General features: G+C 41.9%; 1 protein-coding gene across 1 annotated transcript in view; it reads left to right on the top strand.

Annotated features, from left to right (window-relative positions):
* The first annotated feature begins 57 nt into the window (after positions 1-57).
* The window catches only part of ift80 (intraflagellar transport 80 homolog (Chlamydomonas)), a 38,101-nt gene continuing 12,675 nt past the window's right edge, over positions 58-25,483 (top strand). The window contains exons 1-8 of the mRNA XM_031301062.2: positions 58-598; positions 726-786; positions 1,078-1,299; positions 3,540-3,650; positions 3,805-3,873; positions 6,366-6,475; positions 8,305-8,394; positions 8,492-8,629. Of these exons, the coding sequence (XP_031156922.1) occupies positions 750-786; positions 1,078-1,299; positions 3,540-3,650; positions 3,805-3,873; positions 6,366-6,475; positions 8,305-8,394; positions 8,492-8,629 (777 nt within the window). The 5' untranslated portion in view covers positions 58-598; positions 726-749. The remainder of the gene's footprint in view (positions 599-725; positions 787-1,077; positions 1,300-3,539; positions 3,651-3,804; positions 3,874-6,365; positions 6,476-8,304; positions 8,395-8,491; positions 8,630-25,483) is intronic.

The raw sequence follows: 25,483 nt of genomic DNA, 5'->3' as shown, positions 1-25,483 counted from the left end.
TTTTCAGATTCAAAGCCTGTCTCTACGTGTTCAAACGGTTGCCTGGTTACAGTAGAACGAAGCTCCGCCCGGAAGAATAGTTAACATTTCAGGAAATATTGTTCGATGGCTCAACTATTAATGTTAGTTCATTCGTTTTTAATGAGTCCTATTACATACATTTATTTAACATTTGTCATTTGTACTTAAATAATTCGAAATATCCGTTTCCAAAGAAGGAAGCGATATATGCAACTCTCGCGATAACTTGCGTTTTCAGCTTCCTATGACCCAGATTACATGGCTACCAGAGGTTAGCCAAGATAACGTTAGCAAGAAATGACTGATTCGTGATGGATAGGCTTGCACTGTACTGTATTGACTATTCATGCACCTTGTGCTGGAGTTGTCCCATAATAAAGTCGGTAACGACAGAAGGATGTGTGTTTTAACCAGAAAACCAAGTTAACTTTAGCATTCAAGTCGCAGGGAAGGCTCGGGGACATCTCAGGATTCACGTTAGCAACGGTGGCAGGTACCGTAGCAACTGCAGACGCTTGATTTATTCACCGTTACAGCTACCAGAGCATGACAACAGCTGAGTCGCCTAATCTACAGGGTATGGTTCATAGTTTTTATTTGGTCTTATATATTGTTTCTTTCTGTGTGTTGGTTAGACATTGGTGTGATATAATGAGCTTTAATATGAGTTACTGCCACTAACTGAAAATGGCTTGTTTGTTTAGGGTTCAACAGAGCAAACATCCACCATGAGATTGAAAACATCGCTGCTACAGGAACCCAAACATATCCTTTTTATGATGACGTTAGCTATCTAGCCAGCCTTATACTTGTATTTCTGTACAGATCAAGTATTTATTATGCAACCCAACTTTAAACACATTGCTATTATTAGCACCACTAGAAGTAGTAATATAGCGTTAATCGATTACTTCCTAACATGTAGTCTAGAATCTGTTCATTCTTTTTTCAGAAGACCCAATTTATTGCAGAAGCTACCATGGCATTTTATATGATCAATAAAATACATACCCTAATAATAACTTACCTAGATCACTTTCCTTAACAGCAGATCACATAAGGAACTTGTGAGTTGTGTTGGCTGGACCACAGCAGATGAGCTGTACTCATGCAGCGAGGACCACCAGATCCTCAAGTGGAACCTGCTGACCAGTGAGACCAGTCTGGTTGTCAAATTGCCAGAGGAGATGTACCCCATTGACCTACACTGGTTCCCCAAGACCATTGGTGGCAAGAAACAGAATCAGACTGAGATCTTTGTCCTCACCAGCACTGATGGCAAGTCTCTTTATTCCCTAAAAGCTTGCCAGTGGGCTACAGGGCTTTGTTTCTGAGTGTACTCATCTAATCAATATATCAGTTTTGTTTCACAAGTTGTTCATTTAGTGAACAGCCACGTACATGACACGGATCAGTGATTGTTTTTAGTCATACCTATACAGGGAAATAAAATGAGTTAGACAACATTATGTTGATGTAGAATAGCATTTGTCAAATGCTAACTGAACTTACTAAATATAATAATTGGTAGAAGAGTTTCCAATAGCCTTAGGTCTTTTTTCCGTCTGCCTGGGTTTTATACTGAGTAGGATGACATTAGAAGAATTAGGCTACAACTCAGGGGGATTTCATTGTAGTTTAAAATTTTCACTGAATTTTAACTTCAGGAAGATGATTGTAGTATAACAGTAACGAGTAAATATGTCTCTGTTCTAGTTTTCATCATCAAATCACTAAAGGTGGATTTTTGTTTTACATCTGTATATTTTTAATACTAAACTTGGTGACAGAGTCTGTGTGACGTGCATCCACATTGCCTCTTATTTCTCCTCTTCGGCCTATATTAGATATAAACACACATAATATGGATCTACTTTTATGGCAGGCAATATGTGGTCACAACACTAATGGCAGTGTAGGGTTGCATAAACACACCCACAAACTGAAGCAGCAATTTTCTCTGGCAGACTGGAGAGTAGTGAAAACTCTGTTACGATTCACTTTTGCAACTTTCTTCTGCTTTCTGCCTTGTTACATTTAAACAAATATCAGTATTTCTATCGTTATTCTTTTTCAATACGTTTTTGTTTTTCATTGAAAACAAAACATGACAATGACGCAATTTTATTTCTTGTAACTTTGGTGTGCACTGAAAGATGTCAAATATTTTAACGTTTGGGTTATGTACAGGATATTTAACATTTTTTTTCTGTATGATATAGGCCTAGCTGAAAAGAAACAGCCAGGGTTTTATTGGGTGGGAGGACTCTGTATTAACATTGTGACTTTTCCTAACTTTATTTGATTAGTCAGCCTCCCTTTCCCATGCCAGAATATTAAATTAGTTTTGTATAGTGGTTAGGGTTAGTGCAGTTTGACCTTTTTCCTGTGTGAAAAATAGGCTTTTGTGTAATATTTTACGGTGGTATTTTTTGTCCCTGCTTTTGAAAGCTAAATATTCTGTAATAATCTGATGATTTAATATTCTAAGCATCAAATTAATTACTATACTTTATTATTTCGGGAAGCATAATATGTCCCCTTGGCGAAGCATAATTGCATAGCTTAGATGCTTGGCATTTGGCTTTCTATCAGAAAGTATGTTGTGTGGAATGGAAGCAGACTTGTCCCAAAGCGGACCAAATTAAGATTGAAGGATATTGCTGGGCCTTCTGTTTGGAACAACAGTGCGTCAGTCTCATTCACTTTGACCCTGTAGAACTACAATGTGGCGTCATAATAGATTTCACACAGATGTATCATCTGGAATTTCTCAACAAACCATTTATAAATAGAAGGAAAATAGCTGTCTTTAAAAGTTATCATAAAAAGCATCTGCCAGATAACAAGCAAACAAACAAACTGGCACACAAAAGCATTGCACACACAATGTTTGGCTGCACAGGTGAGGACTGTTGACGTGAGTGCATATGTAAATAAAAAATAGAAATTTATACTTATATTAAAAAGTTGGGGTTTTTTTTTGTTGGAAAAAGCTTTTCAGTACAGCTGTACATGCCTGTTATACTCACTACCTGCTGGACCAGTAACATCCACGTTTGTTGGGATGTCCAAATTTAGAAATGGGAGAGAGCAGCAGCATGCTGATTTGCAGTTTTAGGCCACCAGAAATTACATAGAACATTCAGAATTTTTTAATACACACTGCCACAAAGTATATGTTAGGCTAGCGTCTTCAATAACTGTCTCCATGCCTGATCACCCTTCGTGTCTAGCAAATGCAAAATTGCCCTAATTCAACCAACAGAAACCCTATTTTTTTCCTCACTGGTGTTCTGGATTGGCCATGAAAAAAAGTTTGTCCCATTCGCCTCATGCAGCAACCTGAAAAAGTCAGACTTAAAAGTTATGAAACCATGGTCTCTGTAGAAGACATCCACATAGTAGCCAGAGAATTACAGCAGACAGTAGTGTTCCGGAATTATAGACTGTAAACACCCAGATCAGGCCTGAGTGTGGATTTGCCATTCAGTAAGCCTCTTTTTGTCTCTTTACAGGGAAGTTCCACCTGACCTCAAAGATAGGGCGCATTGAGAAGAGTGTTGAAGCACACAAGGGAGCTGTTTTGGCTGGAAGATGGAACTATGATGGGACTGCTCTTATTACAGGTAAAGATGACAGGGGCATACATATTTTCATAGCCATTTAACACTTGTTTAATTAGCCTGCTATAGAATTAAAATTATAACTATTCATTTTGTGAATTTATAAAAAAAAAAAACTTTATATCTATCCATTTCATCTGTTTATCTAATCACTTAGCTGGCGAAGATGGGCAGATCAAGATCTGGTCAAAAAGTGGGATGCTACGCTCAACACTAGCCAGCCAAGGTAAGGCTAAAAGACCCCTTCCCTGATTTTAAGCCACAAATGTGTGACACTGTTATCCATATATGATCACTCACCCAAAAATGAATCAACCAAGCAGAGCACATTCATTTGTTATGCATGCATCCCATACACTGTATTGTCACAATAATGGCTGCTGATTCCCGATTATTTCCATATATAAAGACTGAATAGTCAAATTAAGGTAAACAATATGAGAGTTAATATATAAATCTTGATTTATATCATATGAATGCCAGTGTGAGAAAGACCTATATAGTTTAAAGCAGGTCACATCCATCCAACAGCTGCTAGGCAGCAACAGAAGCCATGTGAAGCCAGTCTCTAACCAACCAGCTGCAGACATTTAGTAAACACAACACAACATACCGAGTCCGACACCAATTACACCCTCTCCATCTCTCTCTCTCACATGCACGCGAGCGCGCACACACACACACACATACACACACACACACACACACACACACATATAGTACTGATTGTTTTTGGACCTTCTGGCTCAAAGAGTGCCACTTGTGACTGAGAGAAAAAGAGCAAGAAGCAGAGACCTGATCAACAGCACCAGGCACACAGAACTTCAATTTCATTTATGTGTATCAGGGGAGCCTTCTCCTTCTCCTAATGCTTTTAGACACAAGTTCACCTCCTCATCTAGCTCCTGTTTGATACCAGGCTCAAAATAACCCCCCATGTGGTCCCAGATGGCAAATTAATAGCCACACCTTACATGTTGTATGGTTTTATTCTTCAGACTTTCATTCAACATTTTGATAATATTCTTTCATTATAAAAGTGTATGTGTGGGCAATTCAGTCATGAGCATGCACCTCACATGTACACACTGAGCGATCTGTAAGATTTGCTTTTGTGTTGAAGCTGCCTTTTTACTCAAGCCAGGTAATTAAAAATGACAATCAAGGTGGAAACTCCTCAGATGTGCGATTGTGTGTATGGTGTGTGTGAGTGTGCTATTAGAATGTAATTGTGCTCGGTACAACCAAAAGCAGAGTTCTATGTTTTTTATTGCCATAAAGTTTCAAAGCTTTATAGGAGTGGAGTTTTATTAAAAGCCATAAAAAAGACTCATAATGATACATTTCTCTATCCATCATTGACATTACAGATGTCTTACTTACTTATTAATTGATTTGTGCAGTTTGACTTATTGAATGTGTTTTTTCTCAGTTGTGGGACAGAAAAAAAATGGTGGGGGGGGGTGAAAATTGGCTTCTGGGGGAAATGGATGGCACACTCCTGCTGAATGACGGGTGCTGTGGAAAACCTGGCAGGAGAACAGCAATTCAGCCCGCAGTATTTCGGAACATTTTCCCTTAGCTGGATGTTTGGAGAATGAGCTGCCTGCTCAACAGACCTACAGATTTGTAGAACACCTGCATATAGTACCATTGCCACAGACACACACCATCCACCACATGGCACTCAGATCACTGCAGGTGTTGCTTCTCTTCAGAACTCCACGCACACACTCACTCACTCACTCACTCACTCACTACAGGTGCAGGCTTCTTCTTGGGTACTATGACCCATTTTGAGAGAGAGAGAGAGAGAGAGAGAGAGAGAGAGAGAGAGAGAGAGAGAGAGAGAGTGTAGGAAGAGGTTGGAAGTGAGTGAGCGTGAGGGAGGAGAGAGTAATTTGCCTTAAACCAACCATCGCCTTCGTCAGATTTAGATCATGTGACCATTTGGCATTTGTGAGAAACCACATGCACCTGGAGTGGGGTTAAATGTCAGGCCCTCTCTCCTCCATACGCGCATCGCCGCAACCCAACTCATACACACACATATTTTCCCTCACACATGTGCACGTAAGCACACACATTTGTGCCTCTGCTGTTAGAGGTTAGACAGGTTTTCTCAACTGGTGTGACTGCAAGTGCTGTTTCCATAGGCTGAATGAGGTGAGATCTCTGAGGGAATATGATACCATTAGCACTGCTGTATCCTCGAGCCATTGTTCATACCAACTCCTAGTTTGTCAAAGAGAGGGGGAGAAATTCATACACACACAATTTTATTTTACATCTTTTAAATATTACATTAAGCAAGAGTCAAAGTCTCTGCGTGTGGAAGCCCAATCCATTGCTCTTGGTTTTCAATTAAAGGTGGAGTCTGCGATTCTAATCCAATACACTTTTTATCACATTCGGCGAATGTCTCCTCACGCTCCGCTGTGTGTTCTGCTGTGCACTGAAAAACAAAATCAGCCATTCATCCCTGGCTCTGTTAATGGGAAACAAATAAAGTGGCTCAGACCGAGCCTCGCAACACTTTTCCATTCATGCTTGTGCACAGGACAGGGGAATGGCCATTGAAGTATAAAGAGAAAGGCATTGGGAGCGAGAGGGATGGTAAATCTGAAGGTGCACTGACGGGAGGGGGTATATTTGTTTTGGTGTTGAGGTCAAATATCAACTATCTTTCTTCATCTTCTGTTTACCTGCATCTTCCAGGTTCTCCTGTGTATTCTGTGGCTTGGGGTCCTGACTCAGACAGAATCCTCTACACATCAGGAAGACAGCTAGTCATCAAGCCATTGCAACCCAGCGCCAAAGTCATACAGGTACAATGAACTTCATTTATTCTTTTAAAAAGTAAAAAAAACTTGACTTAAGTAAATGCTCACTTCAGATTCAATATGTCATGGTTTTGAAATATTACCTTGTAGCTAACTCTGTTAATGACTGAAAGGTTACGGTAATGGACATAAAATCAATCAAATAAACGTTATAACATGAATCACATGGAGAGCCCATTGGATCAATGAATTAACGACAATACACACACTCACTCCAACATATTACTGTGTAATAAGTAAAGAAAAATCTGATTGATTGATCTGATTCAATAAAATATCACTTATTACTTTGAATACTATAGTATAGACACACCAAGTCCCTATAGTAATGTAACATTGTAACTACAGTTTTGCTTAGTGTTTTGTGTTTGTCTGAGTTTGTGGACTCTGTAGCTACATTCATTATCTGCTTTGCCACCTATGTAGTATCTGATGGGGAGTTTCTTTTCCGTTGTTGATATCTTTGCATGATAATTTTTATCTCATGTGTGGTTTTTGCTTATAATTCAATCTGCCCAACGTAGAGTGCGGATTGGGCCGCATTTTTCTGTCCTAGCCCAACCCGCGTCCGACAGAGCGGTAACCGAGCCCGGCCGGACCCCGACAGGCATTAAGATATTTGTGTCCGAGCCCGACCCAAGCCCGACACAGTTAAAATCTCTTCTTTTTCTCGTACTAATGACACATGTACGTTTTGTAGGAAGGCATTCAGAAGTGTCAACAGATGAGCGCATCAGTGCACACGGGGCTACAAGTACACGTTAACACAGGCGCGCAAAATAAAATTTTAAACGTTCAATGCCTTATGACCGAGCCCGACCCGAACCCGAACATCATTTCTAAATATCTGTCCGAACCCGGCCCAGCCCGTCGTGTACCGCTGAGTCCCGACGGGCTCGGTTCGGGTATCCTTCCTCTAGCCCAACGGCCAGACATCACTGGGCCCTTTGCCTCTTTTCAGGTCTTTGTAAATTAAACTTGAGGTTCATTGATTTGCATTGCTGTTTAAAGGCTATACATGAGTAAAAATGCAATAGATCTAAATGTCTTTGAGTGCTTCTGCATTAATGGAGGGTGCAGCGCCGAGGACCTTGCATACCATTGAGTATTTTTCTTGTTCATGTATACATTTGTTTATTATTCTTCTTGAAGCCGAATACCACCTGGGACCTTAGATAAACAGTGGAGGTACATGTGCGCCTTCTCAACCCTTTGCTCTCCCTCAGCTATTACCACACATGCAGACACAAGCACACACATCACATCCAGTGATGGAACTTGAACCTATTAAGGCTCAATCTGAATAGGTTAATGTGCGTCAGCCAACCAGGTTCCAGTATGGGTTGGAAATTGCCTGGCTTACACAGACACAGATACACACAACGCACATGTGCATGTGTTTACGTGTGTTCTCCTTTGGGTGCATGGAGTTAGCAAGTGGGGTACAAAAAAATAGAAAATAGAGTGTAAGCATGTAGAGCAAACAGGAACAAGATAGGAACATAGTAAGATAATGCTAGTGACAGGCTTTCTGCTCTTTGTTACATTGTGACACATGAAGTTGAGTTAACTCTCAGTTAGGCTGAACATTTCATAAACATGTAACTATGCGCAAGAATAAATGCTACTCTCTGTGGAGCTTATCCTGATCATCTTTGTGTGTTATCTCTTTTTTGGACTCAGTAAAAGAGGAGGTATTTATTGGAGATCTCTCCCACTTCTCTTCAACCAATGGGAGACGTTATGTGTGGATAGCATCAATATGTTGTGTTGATATACAAATTATCTCTCTCTCCCCCTCTGTCTCTCTCTAGTGGAAGGCTCATGATGGGGTTGTTCTGAAGGTGGACTGGAATTCAGTCAATGACGTCATACTGTCAGGTGGAGAAGACTGTAAATATAAGGTGGGCAGTGTTTGAGTGTACTTTTAGATGTCTTGTTGGTGTGTTGAATTGTTTAGCTTTTTTTTTTTACCTTTGAAATCATGTCCTCCCTCAACAGGTATGGGACAGCTTTGGTCGTCTGCTTTACTCCTCGTCGTCTCATGACTACCCGGTCACCTCTTTGTCCTGGGCTCCAGATGGAGAGGTGTTTGCCGTGGGCTCCTTTAACACCCTGCGGCTCTGTGACAAGACTGGAGTAAGAACAAAAACCCTTTGACTTATTTCTGAATTGTTGTGTCCAATAGAATGTGAGAAACTGAAAGATGAAAAGATGTGAAAGATGTTGCAGCAGTTTAGTACTTTGACATAAAGTTACTTGGCGATAAAGCTTGTCTATAAAAGTATTGAAATGTTTGGTTGCTGAGATTTTTAAATATATTGCACCTTTCAAAGTGTCAAAGTTCATTTCTCATTGTTTGTGTATAATAAAGGTTTGCTTTAGTGCAAGCAAGACGTGTAAGTCATGCAACACAGCATCAGATAATCCATTAATCCAAACACCAATATTGCTTTGTGTGTGTGTGTGTGTGTGTGTGTGTGTGTGTGTGTGTGTGTGTGTGTGTGTGTGTGTGTGTGTGTGTGTGTGTCCCAACTAACACCATTCAGGCTGTGTCCCACCATTTCTGCATCTTTCCGAAACCGAACTTTCCACATAGTGCAAGCCCCTTATTTGTTATTGTGTATTTTAGTTGTTAATTCTACCAATGTGACATTTGTGCTTTATAGTCCCTGAAACATACAGTATCTGGTATAGACTGTCAACTTTTCCAGTGCAGTATGGTTTATATTGTGTAGCTCAATACAGGCCTTATGCTTCCTATACATTGTTCATCTCTGTAAACCACATTAGGCTGCATGCCACATGTGCTTGTTACCTGGTGCTGATGGTAACTGGAGTTGTAATGAGAGGGGAAATGAGAGAATGATGAATGGTAATTGTTGTTTTATTATTGCTGAGCGTTTGGCCAGGAACAATATTACTCGTTCCCTGCACTGCCCTCATGGGGCGTTTAGGGCTTCTTTGAGTTTACGTGGATATGTCTGTGTATTGCCATTTCAGACCAGTTGTAATGAAAAAAAACAACCAGGGCTAGGTTTTTGTGTGCTGGTCACCAGGCATTTCATGCTCCATTTTGATTTAATTAGAATCAAATGGCTTTTTTCTGGAGCACTAAAACAAATGGGCTGGAGAGAGGTCTGAGCCAACACATATGTCTTCTCCAGAGGTGTAAGTTATGTGTTTTAGAGCGGTTTACATTAATATACTGTGTAGACAGTATGAACATGCGTAGGGAGTCTTTATCTTTTACAATTACTTTTGGTTTTCTGAACCAGGGTTTTCTGTAGTTTTTGGGAATATTGCCAGATTATAGTCGTGAGCTGATGAAATCATTCAAGTGAAGCCAGCTTGTATCCATTTTCTTTGCGTAAACAAAAATAAAAATGATTGTGCTATTAAAACTATAACAAACAGAACTGAGTACAACTTGCTTTTTGCTTTATTTTTTGTAATGACCCGATTCACCTTACGTCCTCCCATTTTGGTTTTGTTTACGTGGGTTTTTTTTTTTTTGTTCCATTGTTTCGTCATTGCACCACACGCTTTACTGTGGTGTGTCTCGGTTAAGACAGTGTGATGATAATTGATAATTACGATGATTGTGGTTCTGCGGGGGGGGGGGGGGGGGGAAGAAAATCCCCCTCCAGAGGTCACTCCATCTGAATTCTATGTGCAAATTCAGACATACACTCCTCACGCATCAAGTTAGTGAAAGTTACATTTGCATACGTATGCACACTTGGTCACTGCACTATAATTACTGTAATCTCATTGTGCATGTGCATTTTACACACAAACATAGAAGCTGTTTCCCAATTACAGGGGCTTTACCTGTCTTGTTGCTGTGGTGATGTGTGTTTGCGGCGCAGTAAGGGTTAAGCAGTGCAAAGAGTCTTTTCAGTTACTAGCGCGACTAATGGGAAGGAGTTTCATTCTGTATCTGCTACAATGAAACCTTGCACTTTAACGTATTGCTGCTTGCTCAGCAGGATCAGTCCCGCGCATTTAACCCCTTCACCTCCCGTCCAGCTCGGCTCTCCTCTCGCCCTAAACTTTCAACTCTCTCCTACTCTTTCCCTTTTTCTCCTCCACATTTTCTTTCTCCACGCACCACAGGGCAGATGTAGTTTGTTACCCCCCTCATTATCACCGTGGAGGGAGGAGGAGCGCACACTCACTCACTCACTCACTCACTCACTCACACACACACACACACACACACACACACACACACACACACACACACACACACACAAAGTTTACATTGAGGCAAAAGTACTGGGTAAGATTAGCCTTGTAGTTCCAGCAAGCACACACATGGACTGAACACAAAGTTTGTTCTGTTTCATAGAGCATTAACATTTAGTTATTATTGAAAATATTATTTTTTATTATTATTAATACATGTTTAATTATTTGTGTTGCAATTTTGTTGAGTTTGGAGTTTTTGTGTGTGGAGTACATTTTCTCTTCACAGGAGCTTTAACAGGACACAAGACAAAGCGGTTCACTGTCCCTTTTACAAGATTTGGGAGAGACAATAAGTCAGTGTCTGTCTGTGTGCCTGCCATAGTATATGCATGTGCCCACATGCCTGTGTGTGTCTGTGTGTGTGTGCGCGCGTGTGCAACCATTGCCGTGCAAATGTGCCTGCGAGACAGCAGTCTATTTACGAGGCGCTGCAGCTGGTGTCTAGCGTCTGGACCCTGTCACGATCCCTGACACTGTCACTGGCTAACAAGTAGGACTCATTGTGCCAGGCGAGCACCCTCTAGCTTTTTTCACTCCGCCTCCCCCTTCCTCCCCCTTCTCGTCACTGCGCTTGTTTTTTCTCTCTTCACTGTACACCCATGCTCACATACATAAATGTAATAGCTGCTTGGTTTTACTTTTTCTAATTCCTGCACAATACTTGATTTTTTTTTTTGGTTTCTTTTTTTTAAAACAATTATGGGTTATTTGAGAAATCATGTTATTTATGTAACTTAAGTTCTGTAGATGTTCTTTGGTCAGTGTTTCCGAAACGTGTATGATAAATGAAGAGAAATTTCTACTTTTCTTACGGGACAGATGCAAACTTCAGTACATTTTTCCAAGAGCTGATCAAAGTTCAGTATTTTGCTTAAGGTCACATAAGCAGGGCAGAATTTTGTAATCATGGCCAGATTTTGTATTTCACCATCCTTCCTTTTGGTTTGATGCTCATTTGGGACTTTGCGGGCATTCAAATTCAAAAACAAGCCTTTTTACAACGTTAAAACAACGCAGGCCACCGCAGCGCCTTGCCGGATGATATCACATAGCGTTGTGGCAAAAATTTAGCCTGGTTCAACTTTTTTGCCAGACGCCCCTGCATTTAACTGACTCATTCAAATGAATGAGCTGGTTTGCATTTTTTAATGCAGGGCTAATGTAGATCTGTACGTGGCCTTAGACCCAGGTCTCAAATAGCTTAGCGATTACTACTCCCCTCCCTCGCCTGATCTGCTTTAACTGAGGTCTTACTGAAACGTGGCTGAGCTTAGCCCTGGTACGATCAAGGTCCCTGTCACACTCCTACCGATAAGCCAGTGTACGTCTTCTATTCCCCTCTCCTCTCCGCCCCTCTTTTTCTACTCCTCCATTTGTAGGTTAAAATTAACCACAGGCAACCTAGTACGGATCATCAGATGGTTTTATTGTTGAGCCCTATTACTGAGCCTTATTACTTAAATGTCTGCTTTCCTAGTACATACTTGCAGTTTTCCTTTCACAATGTGACAACAGCTGTCACCCTCACACGGTTTTGGGGGATGAGTAGTCATAAATCATGCATCAAAGTTATTGCTCATAATAGCGTTGTATTCAAGAGTGGGCTTTGTGAAAGTGTGAAACCACTGGTATCTACTTGTGGATACTGCCTGATATTTCATACAATTGTCAAATGGGCCTTATATCATGACAATCTATGATTTCTTATTTCTAGCTGTGATTCTCTGCCAGCTCAACTGTCTTTGAAAAAAAACTGCTTCTACCCTTATCAGTCTATCCATCCTGAGTGTTGTGCTAGTTCATTGGTCTCACAGCTTTTCTGTTTGAACTTAGGTGGGAGATTGCGCTACATCTTTTCCCTTCCTCTTTGTCTATGAGATGCAAGCACGCTTTCCTTTGTAAAGTGTAAAGTATAAATCCCTCTCTCTCTCTCTCTCTCTCTCTCTCTCTCTCTCTCTCTCTCTCTCTCTCTTCCTTTTGTTTCACATGCCTCCCTCCTTTCTGTGTCAGGGTGTGTTGGACTACCTCGTGCTTATCAGTGCTCCCCCTCTTGGCTCCCTTTCCCTCCTGCCTTCCCCAAGGCCCTCTTTAGTCCAGGGGGGTCCCCTTAGGGTCTTTGTAAGCCTTGCTCAGCATTGCCACTCTGGGAATGAGTCCATGTCCAGCTGGAATCACCGTTGCTCCTCTCTCTCTCTCTCTATTTCTTTCTCTGTTCCCTGTTTAACGTGCAGCCTCATTCTCTATAGGATCTTTGTCTGCTATCCTTATAGCTGCCAACCATTATTTTCTCTCAGGGAGTCTATCACTCTTGACTATCCATGAGTCTGCCAGTCTTCTTGTGGTCTTTTGTTATTCTTTTCTTAGTCGTAGACTCTCGTCCTCTATGACATGCCATGCTTCCCCCTAATTGCCAGACTTCAGGCTTCCCTGTCTTCTCTGACTCAATCCCTCTAACAGTTTCCCCCCACTATCATTAAGGAGCACATACCTTAATGCCAGCATATACCTTAATGCAGCAAACTGCCAGAACAGGTGCTGGCAGTTTGCTGCCAACCACTGGCTGGCCAACATCTGGAAATTGCCGCTGCTGGAAGAGAATAAAACGGCCCAGAGCTCTGGTCCTGATCGTGAACCACTGTTAGTGGAGCATGAAAAGACAAAAGAAACCGCTGTAGTTGTATTAGACTGCAAGCCTTTATCTGTGTTCATCACATTAGAAGGAGACGTTTAGTACAGTATAGAAAAATGTTGCTGCAAAAGAAGGGAAAGGCTGCAGAAGTAGCAGAGACAGACGCACGCGCATAGAGGACATAGGGGGTGGAAAAAAAACAGCAGAGGAGGGTTACTCAGGAGAGGAGATGAAAAGTAAGTCAAAGTGAAATTATTGGCAGGAGACTGACAAAGAAAGCGCATGTGCACATGAGAAAAGATGGTGACTGAGTGTTTGAAAAAAGACGAGTAAGTTTGAGAGTGTGTCAGAGAGAGAGAGCGAGAATGAGGGAGCATTGTCAAACAAAGAGAGTCCTGAGTCAGCAGCAGAGCAGTTTTCTCCCCAGGCAACTGGGCAGGGCTACTTCTCTCTCTCTCTCTCTCTCTCTCTCTCTCTCTCTCTCTCTCTCTCTCTCTCTCTCTCTCTCTCTCTCTCTCTCTCTCTCTCTCTCGCTCTCTCCCTTTCTCCACTTGCTTTACCCCTCCCTCCCTCTCTCCCTCCCCTTACAAATCTGTGCTTTTGCATGCTATTTCTTGCTCTCTGCACTCTTCCTTTCTGCTCTCTCGCTGTCGTAAGCCTGCCCCCATCGTACACTGAACTGGTAGAAAGAGACCACAAGTTCTGAAAAGGGAAATTGGGGTCTATCTCACCCATCAGAGCTCTCTTCCTCCACCGCTTTCTCTCTTGTTTTCATAGGAATAATTTTACTGATTCCTTTTAACACATTTTGATGAAGTTTCCAGGCCTGTTGAAGCCTAGTTTAGAGAATGAGAAGAGTGTGAACAGCATATGACTGTAAGATGCAGTACTTGCATGTCACTTAATCTATCATCCCAAAGAGCTCATTAGTTTCTCCTTCCAGAATGTGAGCATAAGGATTTCTACTTTGTATTCTAGGTCCTTTGTACAGAACAGGCTTTAGTTTTCTGTGTTGCTGAACTTATTCTGGCACACTCTGTGGAACAGTGTATGTAAGGTCCTTCTTGCAGATGATTGACCCCAATTTTTTTGTGCTAGCTCATGTGTGTGTGTGTGTGTGTGTGTGTGTGTGTATGTGTGTGTATGAGCCGGAGCCTGTGTGCGTAGAGTGGGTTAGAGTAAAAGGCACTTGTTGACATGGTAATACTTTTACACCTCTCTAGAGTTCGGCTAAAGGCTTGCCTTGTTGGAAACCAAAAAGGAGGGGAGCATGAAAAAGAGCTGAGAAAAGAGAGCAGTTGGAGGGGTGGGGGGCAGGGTAGTGTGGAACTGTCCAATATATCCTGTAAAGTTGGCCTAGGCAGTGAGGCTTGGAGGATTGGTCTCCATAAAAGACGGTGGTTTCTCTTTCCCTCAAGCCTCCCTCTCTCTCTCTCTCTCTCTCTCTCGCTCTCTCTCGCTCACTCTGCTCTCGTTCCTCTGCCTTTTTTTCCTTCTTTACTTCTCCCCCCCCTCCATCCTTCCCTCCCCCCACGGCTGGAGTAAGTGTATGACAGTGAGACAGTGCCCTGCCAGCCCCTCTGGCAGAGTCATCATTCTTAGCAGTACTAAATCACTACCTCCACTAGCTAGACAAACATTTCACACTCACAGAGAGATAGCAGCAGAAAGAGAGGAAAGAGGGATACAACAGTATAAGGAGTTAGAGTGCCAAGAAAGGGCTTCAGTTGTGCACACAAATAAGCGTAAGCAATAAGGGTAAGCAGAGCATGTGTGTAACTGGGGTATCACTTCAGGCTTTACTGCCAACCCAGAGTTCATTAAGAGCTGTTATTGAGGACTAAGGCTGGGCTGGAGGCAATGGACCAAAGTCCAGAAAAGGATGATTTCAAAGGCTTTAATTTTGGCTGTACCCTGCACAACCCCTCCCCCCTTTTCCGTTGGCTTCCACATGGATCAGAATGGTGCTACACTTGACGTTGACTAATTTATGGACTGGCTGCTTCATTTGGTATAATTTGTTATATGTGTTTGCCTCCACATAGAAGTAATGGGCTTGTCATCACATATGTGCATGTATGCACTTAGTATAATGTGTGTGTTTGTGTTGCTATATGGATACATGTGTTTAAGTTATATGAAACCAGTACTCAAGGGCCTGTGTGATTTTCACAGTATAGAAGACTAGTCAATATGTAAGGATACAAATTTAGACTCGCTATTATCAACAGGTATTACAGTAACCCCTTGAAGATTTGAGGTGTGCTTGTCAGTGTCTTAAAAAAATATTTGTGTCTGTAGGGATCCCATAGAACGTTGTCTCGGCTCATTGGCTAAATTGTTTAAACCCTTCAACCTATGTGTAGGCCATTAGATAAACTACAGCAAGTGATCCAGTATATTCTAGACCTGCCATCAGGGTCCATTGGAGGGTAAAAGGTTGTGTGTTGTGTCGTTTGTAGCATGCCAAAACATAGTAAAATGTTCAAATGGCTAATCTAGAATACAGACTGTGTGTGTGTGTGTGTGTGTGTGTAAGCGCATGTGTGCATTGTTGGTGCTAATAGAATTCTGCTGTCCAGCTCACAGCTGTGTCCTGCTGATGAGTCCCAGGAGGCCCCAGCATGTGTCTATGGTTACTATGTTGAGGCTCCAGCATGAAACCATGTGTAGATCATTACTCTCTCTCTCTCTCTCGCTCTCTCTCTCTCTCTCTCTCTCTCTCTCTCTCTCTCTCTCTCTCTCTCTCTCTTTCTCTTTCTTGCTCTCTCTCTCTCCCTCTCTCTCTCTCTCCCTCTCTCTCTCTCTCTCTCTCTCCCTCCCTCCCTCCCTCTCTCTCTCTCCCTCCCACTATCTTCTAATTTGTCTAGCTCCCCTCTCACTCGCCCACCCCTGTCTCTCCCTCTTACGTTTCTCCATGCACTGCCAAAGCTCCAACTTGTGCCACTCTACACTTGTCCCAGGCCCAGCCTCTGTATCTCTTTAGCCGAGCCAAGTGGGTATTTCAATACAGAGATTTGCAGAGCTCCTCTCACTGGCCTATATTTAGAAATGGGCTTATAGATAGCTATCGTTGTCATGTGTTATTGCAGAGTCAGGGAATGCAAATGGTTTATTGTGCAGAAGGCAGAGCAAACACTAAGTTCTGGTAAGTTCACTAAAGGCCCTGACACACCAAGCAGACGGCCAAGAACTAGTGGTGACCCATTTTGAGTTTGTCGTGACCAAAAAACTGCACTTGAACACACCACAAAGACTACAGCGTTTAAACCTAAATTAGCAAAGTACCTACGGCCCCTCTACTTCACTCTCCACAGGGAAGACACCGGGATGGCTAACCAGAGTGTCCATCTCCCGGGCTGTCATCCATTCTCTCTGCGAAGAAGTCTCCCTGCAGTGGGGAGCAGAGATACCCGAGCGGAGGGACAGAGGGCTCCGCTGCGGCCACTGCAGCCGCTGGCTAGTTAGCTAACGTTGGCTTGCTAATTCCACCCAACATGTCTTAAAGCAACACCAAAGCACTTTTCCGCTTCGGTCCCCCTACAGGTTGGAAGCAGAATTGTCCATTACCGCTGTCATAATGTCTCATTCGAACTACAGATCCGCTACCCGATCTGGCAAACTTGCACCAAAATAATGTACCTTAAAATAATGTTTCCAAAATCGTTTCAGTGGTTCATCAACTCGTAACAGGGTGAATGGCACTTCTGCATTCACTTTGCAGCCCTCTATCAGCTATAACTGCACTATGCAAGTTTGCCAGATCGGGTAGCGGATCTGTAGTTCGAATGAGACATATGAGACATTACGACAGCGGTAATGGACAATTCCGCTTCCAACCTTTAGGGAGACCGAAGCGGAAAAGTGCTCTGGTGTTGCTTTAATGCTACACTGGTTATAGAAAATGAGCCAAACAAAGTTGTCACTCATCTGGCGATAGCAATGTGCTTTCCTACGATGTGACAAGAGCATGTGAATGAAACATTAAGTTGATACATTTTACTAATTTAGTGGCTAGCTTGCTTGCTAGGGAGCTCACTTGTCATTATAGCACAAGTAACGTTAGTTATGTAACGTTATCTTGTTGTATGTTGGCCCTCTTATGTAGCTAAATAATGTGCAAAAATAGATATTCCAATAGATCGCACCTATGTGTATTTTAAAAGGCACATTCAAACTTCATTTTTGGCCAGTTTTGACAGCTCTATTGTATTGTTCAGATGAGATGAAGATGAAAAATGAAAGGAACCTGCTCTCACAGTCGTTTGTTAGCTCTCCTCACTACCGTTTTTCTTCTTGTGTACTAATTCGCTTAAGCTGAATAGCCAATCAGATAGATTCCTCGTGCCGACACCGATTCATGACTGACTGCCAACGATCTCCTTTACATTGTGTTGTGTTCCAGGCCATAACTCTATAATAACAAATGTATTAACAGATTATCTTGTACTGTACATTATACATTATTTTTACATACACACTTGCACGTAAGCACACAGTTTCTTTGCAAATAAGAGACTAAGAAGCTAACCAGCTGAGAGGACAACTTTTGGGGAAATGAAGACCCGCATAGTACACAGAAGTGTACTGTATCTTGCTGGATGTTATTGTTGAAATCAATAATTAATTTTGTTCGACGTGCACCTCTGACAGTGAACAAAAATCCCACAAACTTGAACTGCTCATTTCTTTAAACTTGCCTGAGGTAGTGCATCAAAGGTCATCTCCCATCCCAATACAGGTGTGTGTGTGTGTGTGTGTGTGTGTGTGTGTGTGTGTGTGGGATGCACCGATCCGACCTTTTTCAATCCCGATACGATGCCTGGGCTTTGTGTATCTGTCAATACCTGATACCGATCCAATACCGTTGTTGAATTAATAATACGCTGTATACCTTCCACCTTATACTTCCCTTCCACCATGTGGAAGAGACTAAAGGCACCAGACTTTCCTAACTAAACATCACTTTCCTAACTAAGACAAAATAACATAGATGGAATGTATTGAATTCTTATTTATTTGTACACTCAACTCTTCCAGCATGCGACACACGTGCGACAGAGGGAAAAAAAACTAACAAAACTGGATCGGCCCTGTGTGTGTGTGTGTGTGTGCGTGTGTGCGTTAATCTCAGGATGATCGTAGAAGCTTAGATTATGTGGTGTGGTGGAACATTTGAAAGCAGCTCTTTTATGTCCTGAGTCCTCTTTCGGTTTGATAGTATGTAATGTGATACAGAGGGTTAAGCTTTATTATGAAGCACAGCGCATTAGATGCGCCTCATTTTCCTCCCAAAGAGCATCTTGATAATTTACCTTAGCAATCTTTCATGAAAAATTATTTATCTATGCTTGCGTGTGCACACATGTTACATAAATGACATTGAATACTGTCTTGGTAGCATTGTTGCATATTGACTACTTAAATAGAAATGTAGAATTCTCAGTATAGGACATCAAATACAGAGCAATGTGGCATTGCAGTATAAAGATGATTAGTAGTAGTACACGAGTAAAACTGTAACTGCATAGTTAAACATACACATTGATTTACATGTAGTTTGGTGCATAGCAGCTTCATTTCTAGAAAAGGTGTGGTGATTTCGGATTGCTTAGTCCATTTTACATGCCAGTTCTCAGCCAGAGCAGTTCCCACACATACAGGGGTGACCAGTCCTGGACATAGGCCCAGTTTGTCCTTATCCTAATAGTGAACCTCATCCCCCATGGAGGGGTCACTGCAAACTGACATTTACAAGGCCTCCTAATCTGCTGAGAGATTGATGAACCCTCATCCAAAACCACCTCCTACTCTCCTAAAAAAAAAAAAAAAAGACTTTGTTTTTAGTTTCACTCTCAAACCCATTCCTATTTTACGTAATTGGTTTGGGAATGGAAGAGTAGATTTTTGTCTGCATTTTCATACATGCACATCATATGTCTGTTTATAGCTAGATACATGCACGTATATGTCTAGTGTCCATTACAATCAGACAAAACATTGTTTATGTGCAGGGAGTTACACTCTGTACCTGCACTGTCAGGTCGTGTCCTGCAAACAGACACACAGGAAAACTGAAGCCAGCTGGCTTTGCAGAGGTCTGCCATCTGTTCTGACTTATGTAAGACTGTTAACCCGGGACTAGGTTGGCTCCCACTAGCCCACTAGCACAGTGATAAACTAACAGAGAAGGTAGCCCTCCTTTCACCAATGTACGAAGTGTACACAGCGGTATAGGCTTGGACAATCTGGGGGCTTTTTGTGGCAATATCTGTTATGTTGTGTAATTATGAGATAAACCAGTTCTTTTACCACTTTGAGTAACATGATCATTTCATGTTAAAAAAAACAGACAGAACAGTCACATATAGATGGTCGAAAATAGGGATAACGATATTAGGAAAAGATATCATTTCAATACTTACGTCTGCAATACAATATAATAAAGGTTTTAGCATTATACCAGATATGTGCATCTTTAATCGTTAAAAACGCAGGGTCATTCAGCATCTCCATAGCATTCACTGAACATGTTTAACTCTATTTTGACCATCATTGATCATACCACACTGTTGGTCACATGCAAAAACTGGGTCACTGTCAAGTTTCCATGTCATTAAAAGTGATTGACACGGGCGCCCGGATAGCTCAGTTGGTAGAGCAGGCGCCCATATATAGAGGCTTGACTCCGACCTGCGGCCCTTTGCTGCATGTCATTCCCCCCTCTCTCTCCCCTTTCATGTCTGTCCTGTAAAAATAAAGGCCGAAAATGCCCAAAGAAATAATCTTTAAAAAACAAAAAGTGACACAATGTTGTCTCAACACAGGAGATCCAAATGGCGGACATTACAGTATAGACTATCAATTTGTCTGTACTGTAATGTCATGCAACAACATCTAACGACTTATACTTGAAAAACATTGAGAGGTGTGGAATTTGATATAGATCACTGCCAATATTTAGTGCACTGTCAATTCTACTATATGTACTCTATACATTACTGTATATGTGCTACAAGTACATTGGGTTCATCTTTTTATACCAAGGCCCCAGTAGTGTAGCAGCTGCATAAAATGCAGGTTTTTACTTAGCAGGGTCACAGACTCAGGTTGACCCATTAACACTAATGGCTGGGACAAGTTTTTCCTAGATGCTTACTTCAGTGTGACAGGAGTGTCAGATGAAGGGCTAGAAAAGCATAAAAAGTCTGGAACTCTCATGCCCCCTTTTCTGATTAGCATGTTGTTGACTTGCATTAGGGCTGGGGGGGGGGGCGGAGCAGAGAGCGGTCAGGGCAGACATATTTAATGCTTGTGAAGTAATGGGGCTGAATCAGCAGATAGCTCCACTGGGAGCCATTAGTCCAGACATGTGTCATTAACCCTTTCCCTGGCCCGAGCTCCACCCCCGCCCACCCCCACTCCACTCAGAGCGGGCCATGAAGACCAAAGCACTGTTTCAGGTAGTGCAGATAGAGAGAGGGGGAAGGGGTAAACTAATGGCATAGATACACATTTCCATGTTCTCCTTTAACTTTATCTAGTATTTTCCCTGCTCCCCTCTCACTCTCTGTATTTCTCTTTTTCAGTGCTTTGTTTTCAAGATAGTTTTGCTTATTCTGCATGTGTCGTTTCAGTCAGTATTTTATATACCAGGTAAAATAAGGGTGTTTGATGAAGTTAAAGTTGTGCTCCACTAAAAATCTCATCTATTTAATATACTCACACCTTCTAGCTTTTAAAGGTGGATGTAAAAGGAGGAGTATATCGGCTGTGGTCTGCATCTTGTCACTTACAATAGATTCTAATAATGATGATCAATGAAAATGTCCACAGAAACTTCTTATACCACTTCAGCAGCAAATTCACATCTTTGCTATCCAGCTGCATGTGCAATATGTTCCAAACACTCATATTTTGGCCGGAATATGTCTAAATACACAGCTTCCATTTGTAGTTGGAGAATAAAGTTGCTTGTGACAACTGTGCAAGGTACAAACTTGATAGAGTTTAGAGAGAGTTTAGACTTGACTTTTTTATACTTTCTTTCTGCCATGAAAAGATGTCATTATTGGAATGCTGTTCGGTGGAAAGGACAAAACTTTCAACTTTCAGCAGCCACCTTTCAAGCCTACAGGGAATGAGTATTTCATAATAAATAGACAAGTGGAGGAATACTTTAATTGTGGGGTGATATTTAAAAAAAAAAAAAAAAAAGGTAGTGAAAAAAGTAACAGGGCAGAGTTAGTTGTACCTATATAGAGAGGAGGACATTTTTTTTACATAACCTTTTTGCAGGCCTCCCCATGTTGGCTGAGGCTGCAGGGCAACAATAGAAAGAAGGGGCAGGCCCGCAACACCTGCCAGTCTTAACGGTAAACATATGTTGAGAAATGCAGGAGGAAGGGAGGAGGGAGAGGGCAAGCACTCTCCTTAAAGAGGCTCTAAATAGGCTGGGTGTTCGTAGATTGGCTGTGTTTTTTGGGTGCGTGCATGCTTATGTGTGTGTGCAAATTTATTTGAGGTTTATTTAAAAGGGACAATGCACAATAATAATACATATAAAAATGTAAAATGTGCCAGAATTAGCCAAAAGGCTATTTTACATCTGCTGTCTTTGGACAGATTGTACAATGTCACACCTAAAAAGATAAAAGGATTATAGTAGTACATACAGGTTTAGCCCAGTACAATTGACTATAAATGTAAAATAAAATAAAAAAATGACAAGATCAGCATATAAACAAGAACAGTTGGTCAATATCAACATCAACACCAACACACACATACACACACTAAGCAACATTTTGCACTGAAGCCCCCCCCCAAACCACCCCCACCACCCCCCTGGCCATGGCCTCAATGTCATCAGTCATTTTAACAACCCTGAATTAAAATGAATCACTTGGCATACTTTATTTTCTATATTATATGGTGGCACACTGGATGGAGGATGAGTGGGTTGTGGTTGGTTTGTGCATGAATATCTGAGGTGGTTTGCAGCTGTTGAGTTGATGGACCTGGAATTTCTTCATCTCCTGTTGGGTGTACTGGTGATACACTTGATGGATAATAAGTATGTTGTGGCTCTAAAGTAACTCAGGTGGTTTTAGGCTGTTGATGTGTACCCGGGGAATCTGAATCTGGATCAATTGATATAAAAGATAAAGAAAATGTATAATTAAATCACTGTATGAAATCAATTACTGTACAATACTAATGATATGTATACTGTAGGAGCCATTTGACCTGTTTTGGTTAATCTGTTATTTTTCTGTATCCTGCCATCTGGTGGCTAAATTTGTTATGGCTTTCTTAATTAGTAGATCAAGGTGGCATCATGGTGTCACTACAGTATTAATGTTGGATCATGCCAAATTTTATTGTTGTGTGTCAAAACATCCACATGCTGCAAGCCAGGGTCTGTGTTTGTGTGGATCATCACTTTGGTCTGCCCCTGAAACAAAACCAAAAATCTGGATAGTAACACAAATATGGTGAAGGATGGTAGAGCAGCGTTATTAGATTATTCTGTGCAGTACTACTGCATCCCACAGGGTCATTTTACCAGTTCAGCACTCCAGGGTTTGTCACCTACATGCAACCAACGTCTGTGCGTCTGAGTCACATTAACACACACATGTCAACACACACAGGATGCATGTGTGGGTGTTTTGCTTGGTGCTCAAAGTGATCATCGTGTTAGACTACCAGCCTTGGTCTCATGCAACGTCTTTGACACAAGTATAAGTGTGTGTGTGTGTGTGTGTTTCTGTCTGAATTGTAGTGTGTACCTAGACGTGCATGCACAGCCATACATTGCTGCTATATGTACATACGTAGTCTGTGTGTATAAGCTCATTGTACGTTTGAGAGGTCTCCCCCTCGCTCCCACAGAGCTCAGCTGAGAACTACACGTCATGTCTGCCACCTTTTCTCTGGCCACAAAGCTGCCCATTATGGATAGACAGGGTTCAGTGACCAGAGAGTGGACTCCAGCTACATGAAGGCCCAGACCCACCTTTCACAGCCCCTCCTAAAGCTTCATTTTGGCCTTTATAGACTCTTTCTGCTTGTCTGCTTGCTCTTTCGTCTTGCTGTATAATATCTTACTAATCTTGAATCACCTTCCAGCCTTGTCTGGTAGCGTTTTCAGTATCCAGTAGAGTTCCACCCCTTTTGGCTGCAGTAAAGCCAGTTGCCAAATCTACTGCCACTGACTAATTCACCTCCTCCTGCTGCTCTCCCGTTTCCCTGTCTTCTCCATTTCTCCTATCGTCGTAATAATCCATTCTCACCCCCACCTATTTCCCATCAGCCTCACATCCTCCATTTGATAGGACAGCTAGGTGAGAAAGGGGAGAGAGAGGGGGAAGACATGCAGGAAATCATCACAGGTCGGATTCGAACCCTGGTCCTCTGCGTCGAGGCATAAACCTCTCAGTATATGTGCGCCTGCTCTTCCCACTGACCAACCCGGCCACAGCCGCACATCCTTTTAAATAAATCTGAAAACACTAGTCTGGCTTTGTAGTGTAAAAGAGAAATAAATAGCATTGCCAGAATGATTACATACGTCTGCTTAGACGCTGTCAACTACTATGTAGCAGAAATGTGCTTATTATAGATGCCGAATGCCGATTACACAATACAGGTGTTGTCAATGGTAAGTGGACTGCATTTATATAGCGTCTTTATACCTTACCGGACAAAGCGCTTTACAATTTGCCTCTCATTCACCCATTCACATACATACAGCTGAGCTGCCATGTAGACGCTGGCCTGCCCATCAGGGGCAACTTGGGATTTAGTATCTTGCTCAAGGACACTTTAACAAGCGGACAGGAGGCCAACCTTGTGATTAAAGGACGACCCACTCTACCTCCTGAGCCACAGCCGCCCCTATAAGACAATATTGCTAACATAAAATAGTTATTTGATCAACGGTGTCAATGTAGTCACAAATTGTGTTTGGCTACACTGAAACATCAGTTACAGAGAGTTAGATGGGAATAAAGCAGAAGTTCAACATGCTAAAACCAAGCAAAGTAACTAGGATGTGCTTGTCCTATGTTTACAAGATGATTATTTTGTCTTTGTATTTTTTATTGAAGAACTAAATGATGCAGTTTTTCTCCTGACCAGTTTCTTGTTAGGCAGAACATCTAAACTCTTCACCAGTAAGGAGAGAGGGAATAAATAAAAGAAAGGTGAATCAAAGAAGGAGAGATGCAGGGATTTTGTATGCTGCTCTGGAAAAGGTTTTCGTGTCCCAGGTTTCTCCTCTGTTGGCCCAGTCCTTCCATCTCAGGAGAGCCATAGGAATCCCCCTGTGTCCCATAGACAGACATTGGCTGACAACTCTGACAAGCCAGGGGATTTTCACCTCTTTTACACACACGCACACACCTTCAAAACAGACATTGGACACTCATGAAAGGGAAAAAAAGTGAACTCACTTATTTCTTCCTGTCTACACACACATTAATTACTCTGATGTAGTGTGATCCTATTTTCTTACAATTACTATTTTTAATCCGTCTTCATCTCATCTATACTTTCTCTCACACACACATGCACAAACAACATAAACACAGACACGCATGTACTGCACACACACAAAGACAACCCCTGCTTCCAACACACGCATGCATGCACGCACACACACACACACACACACACACACACACACACACACACACACACACACTAGAAGGAGTCAAATGGCTCAATGTGTTAAAAGCATTAGGTAAGCATGGATCCAGCTGTGCTCCTCTAGCCAATATCATATGTCCTACTTCATTACAGTCTGGTGTATACATTCAGCTCTATATCTGACCCTCCATCTATCTATCCCTCTATCCTCCATTCCTATCCTCTCCTTTCCCCCTGGAGTGCTTTAACACAGAGCGGGCCATCTCAAGATGTTAGCTGAAGAATAGCTGAGGTCTCTCAGCTTTGGAAAAGAGAAAAAATAATATAAAGAATACATATAAAGAATATATGTTAAAGAAAGGCAGGCTAATTCCTGTTTCAGGATTTATAAGTAAGGAAGTGTGGAGCTACAAAAATCAAAGTGAGAATTCAGGGAAAAGAAGGTAAATAGCAAT

This window comes from Sander lucioperca, chromosome 5 (genome assembly GCF_008315115.2).
Source record: "Sander lucioperca isolate FBNREF2018 chromosome 5, SLUC_FBN_1.2, whole genome shotgun sequence".
NCBI lineage: Eukaryota > Metazoa > Chordata > Actinopteri > Perciformes > Percidae > Sander > Sander lucioperca.
This window is presented reverse-complemented; position numbering and strand designations above follow the sequence as displayed.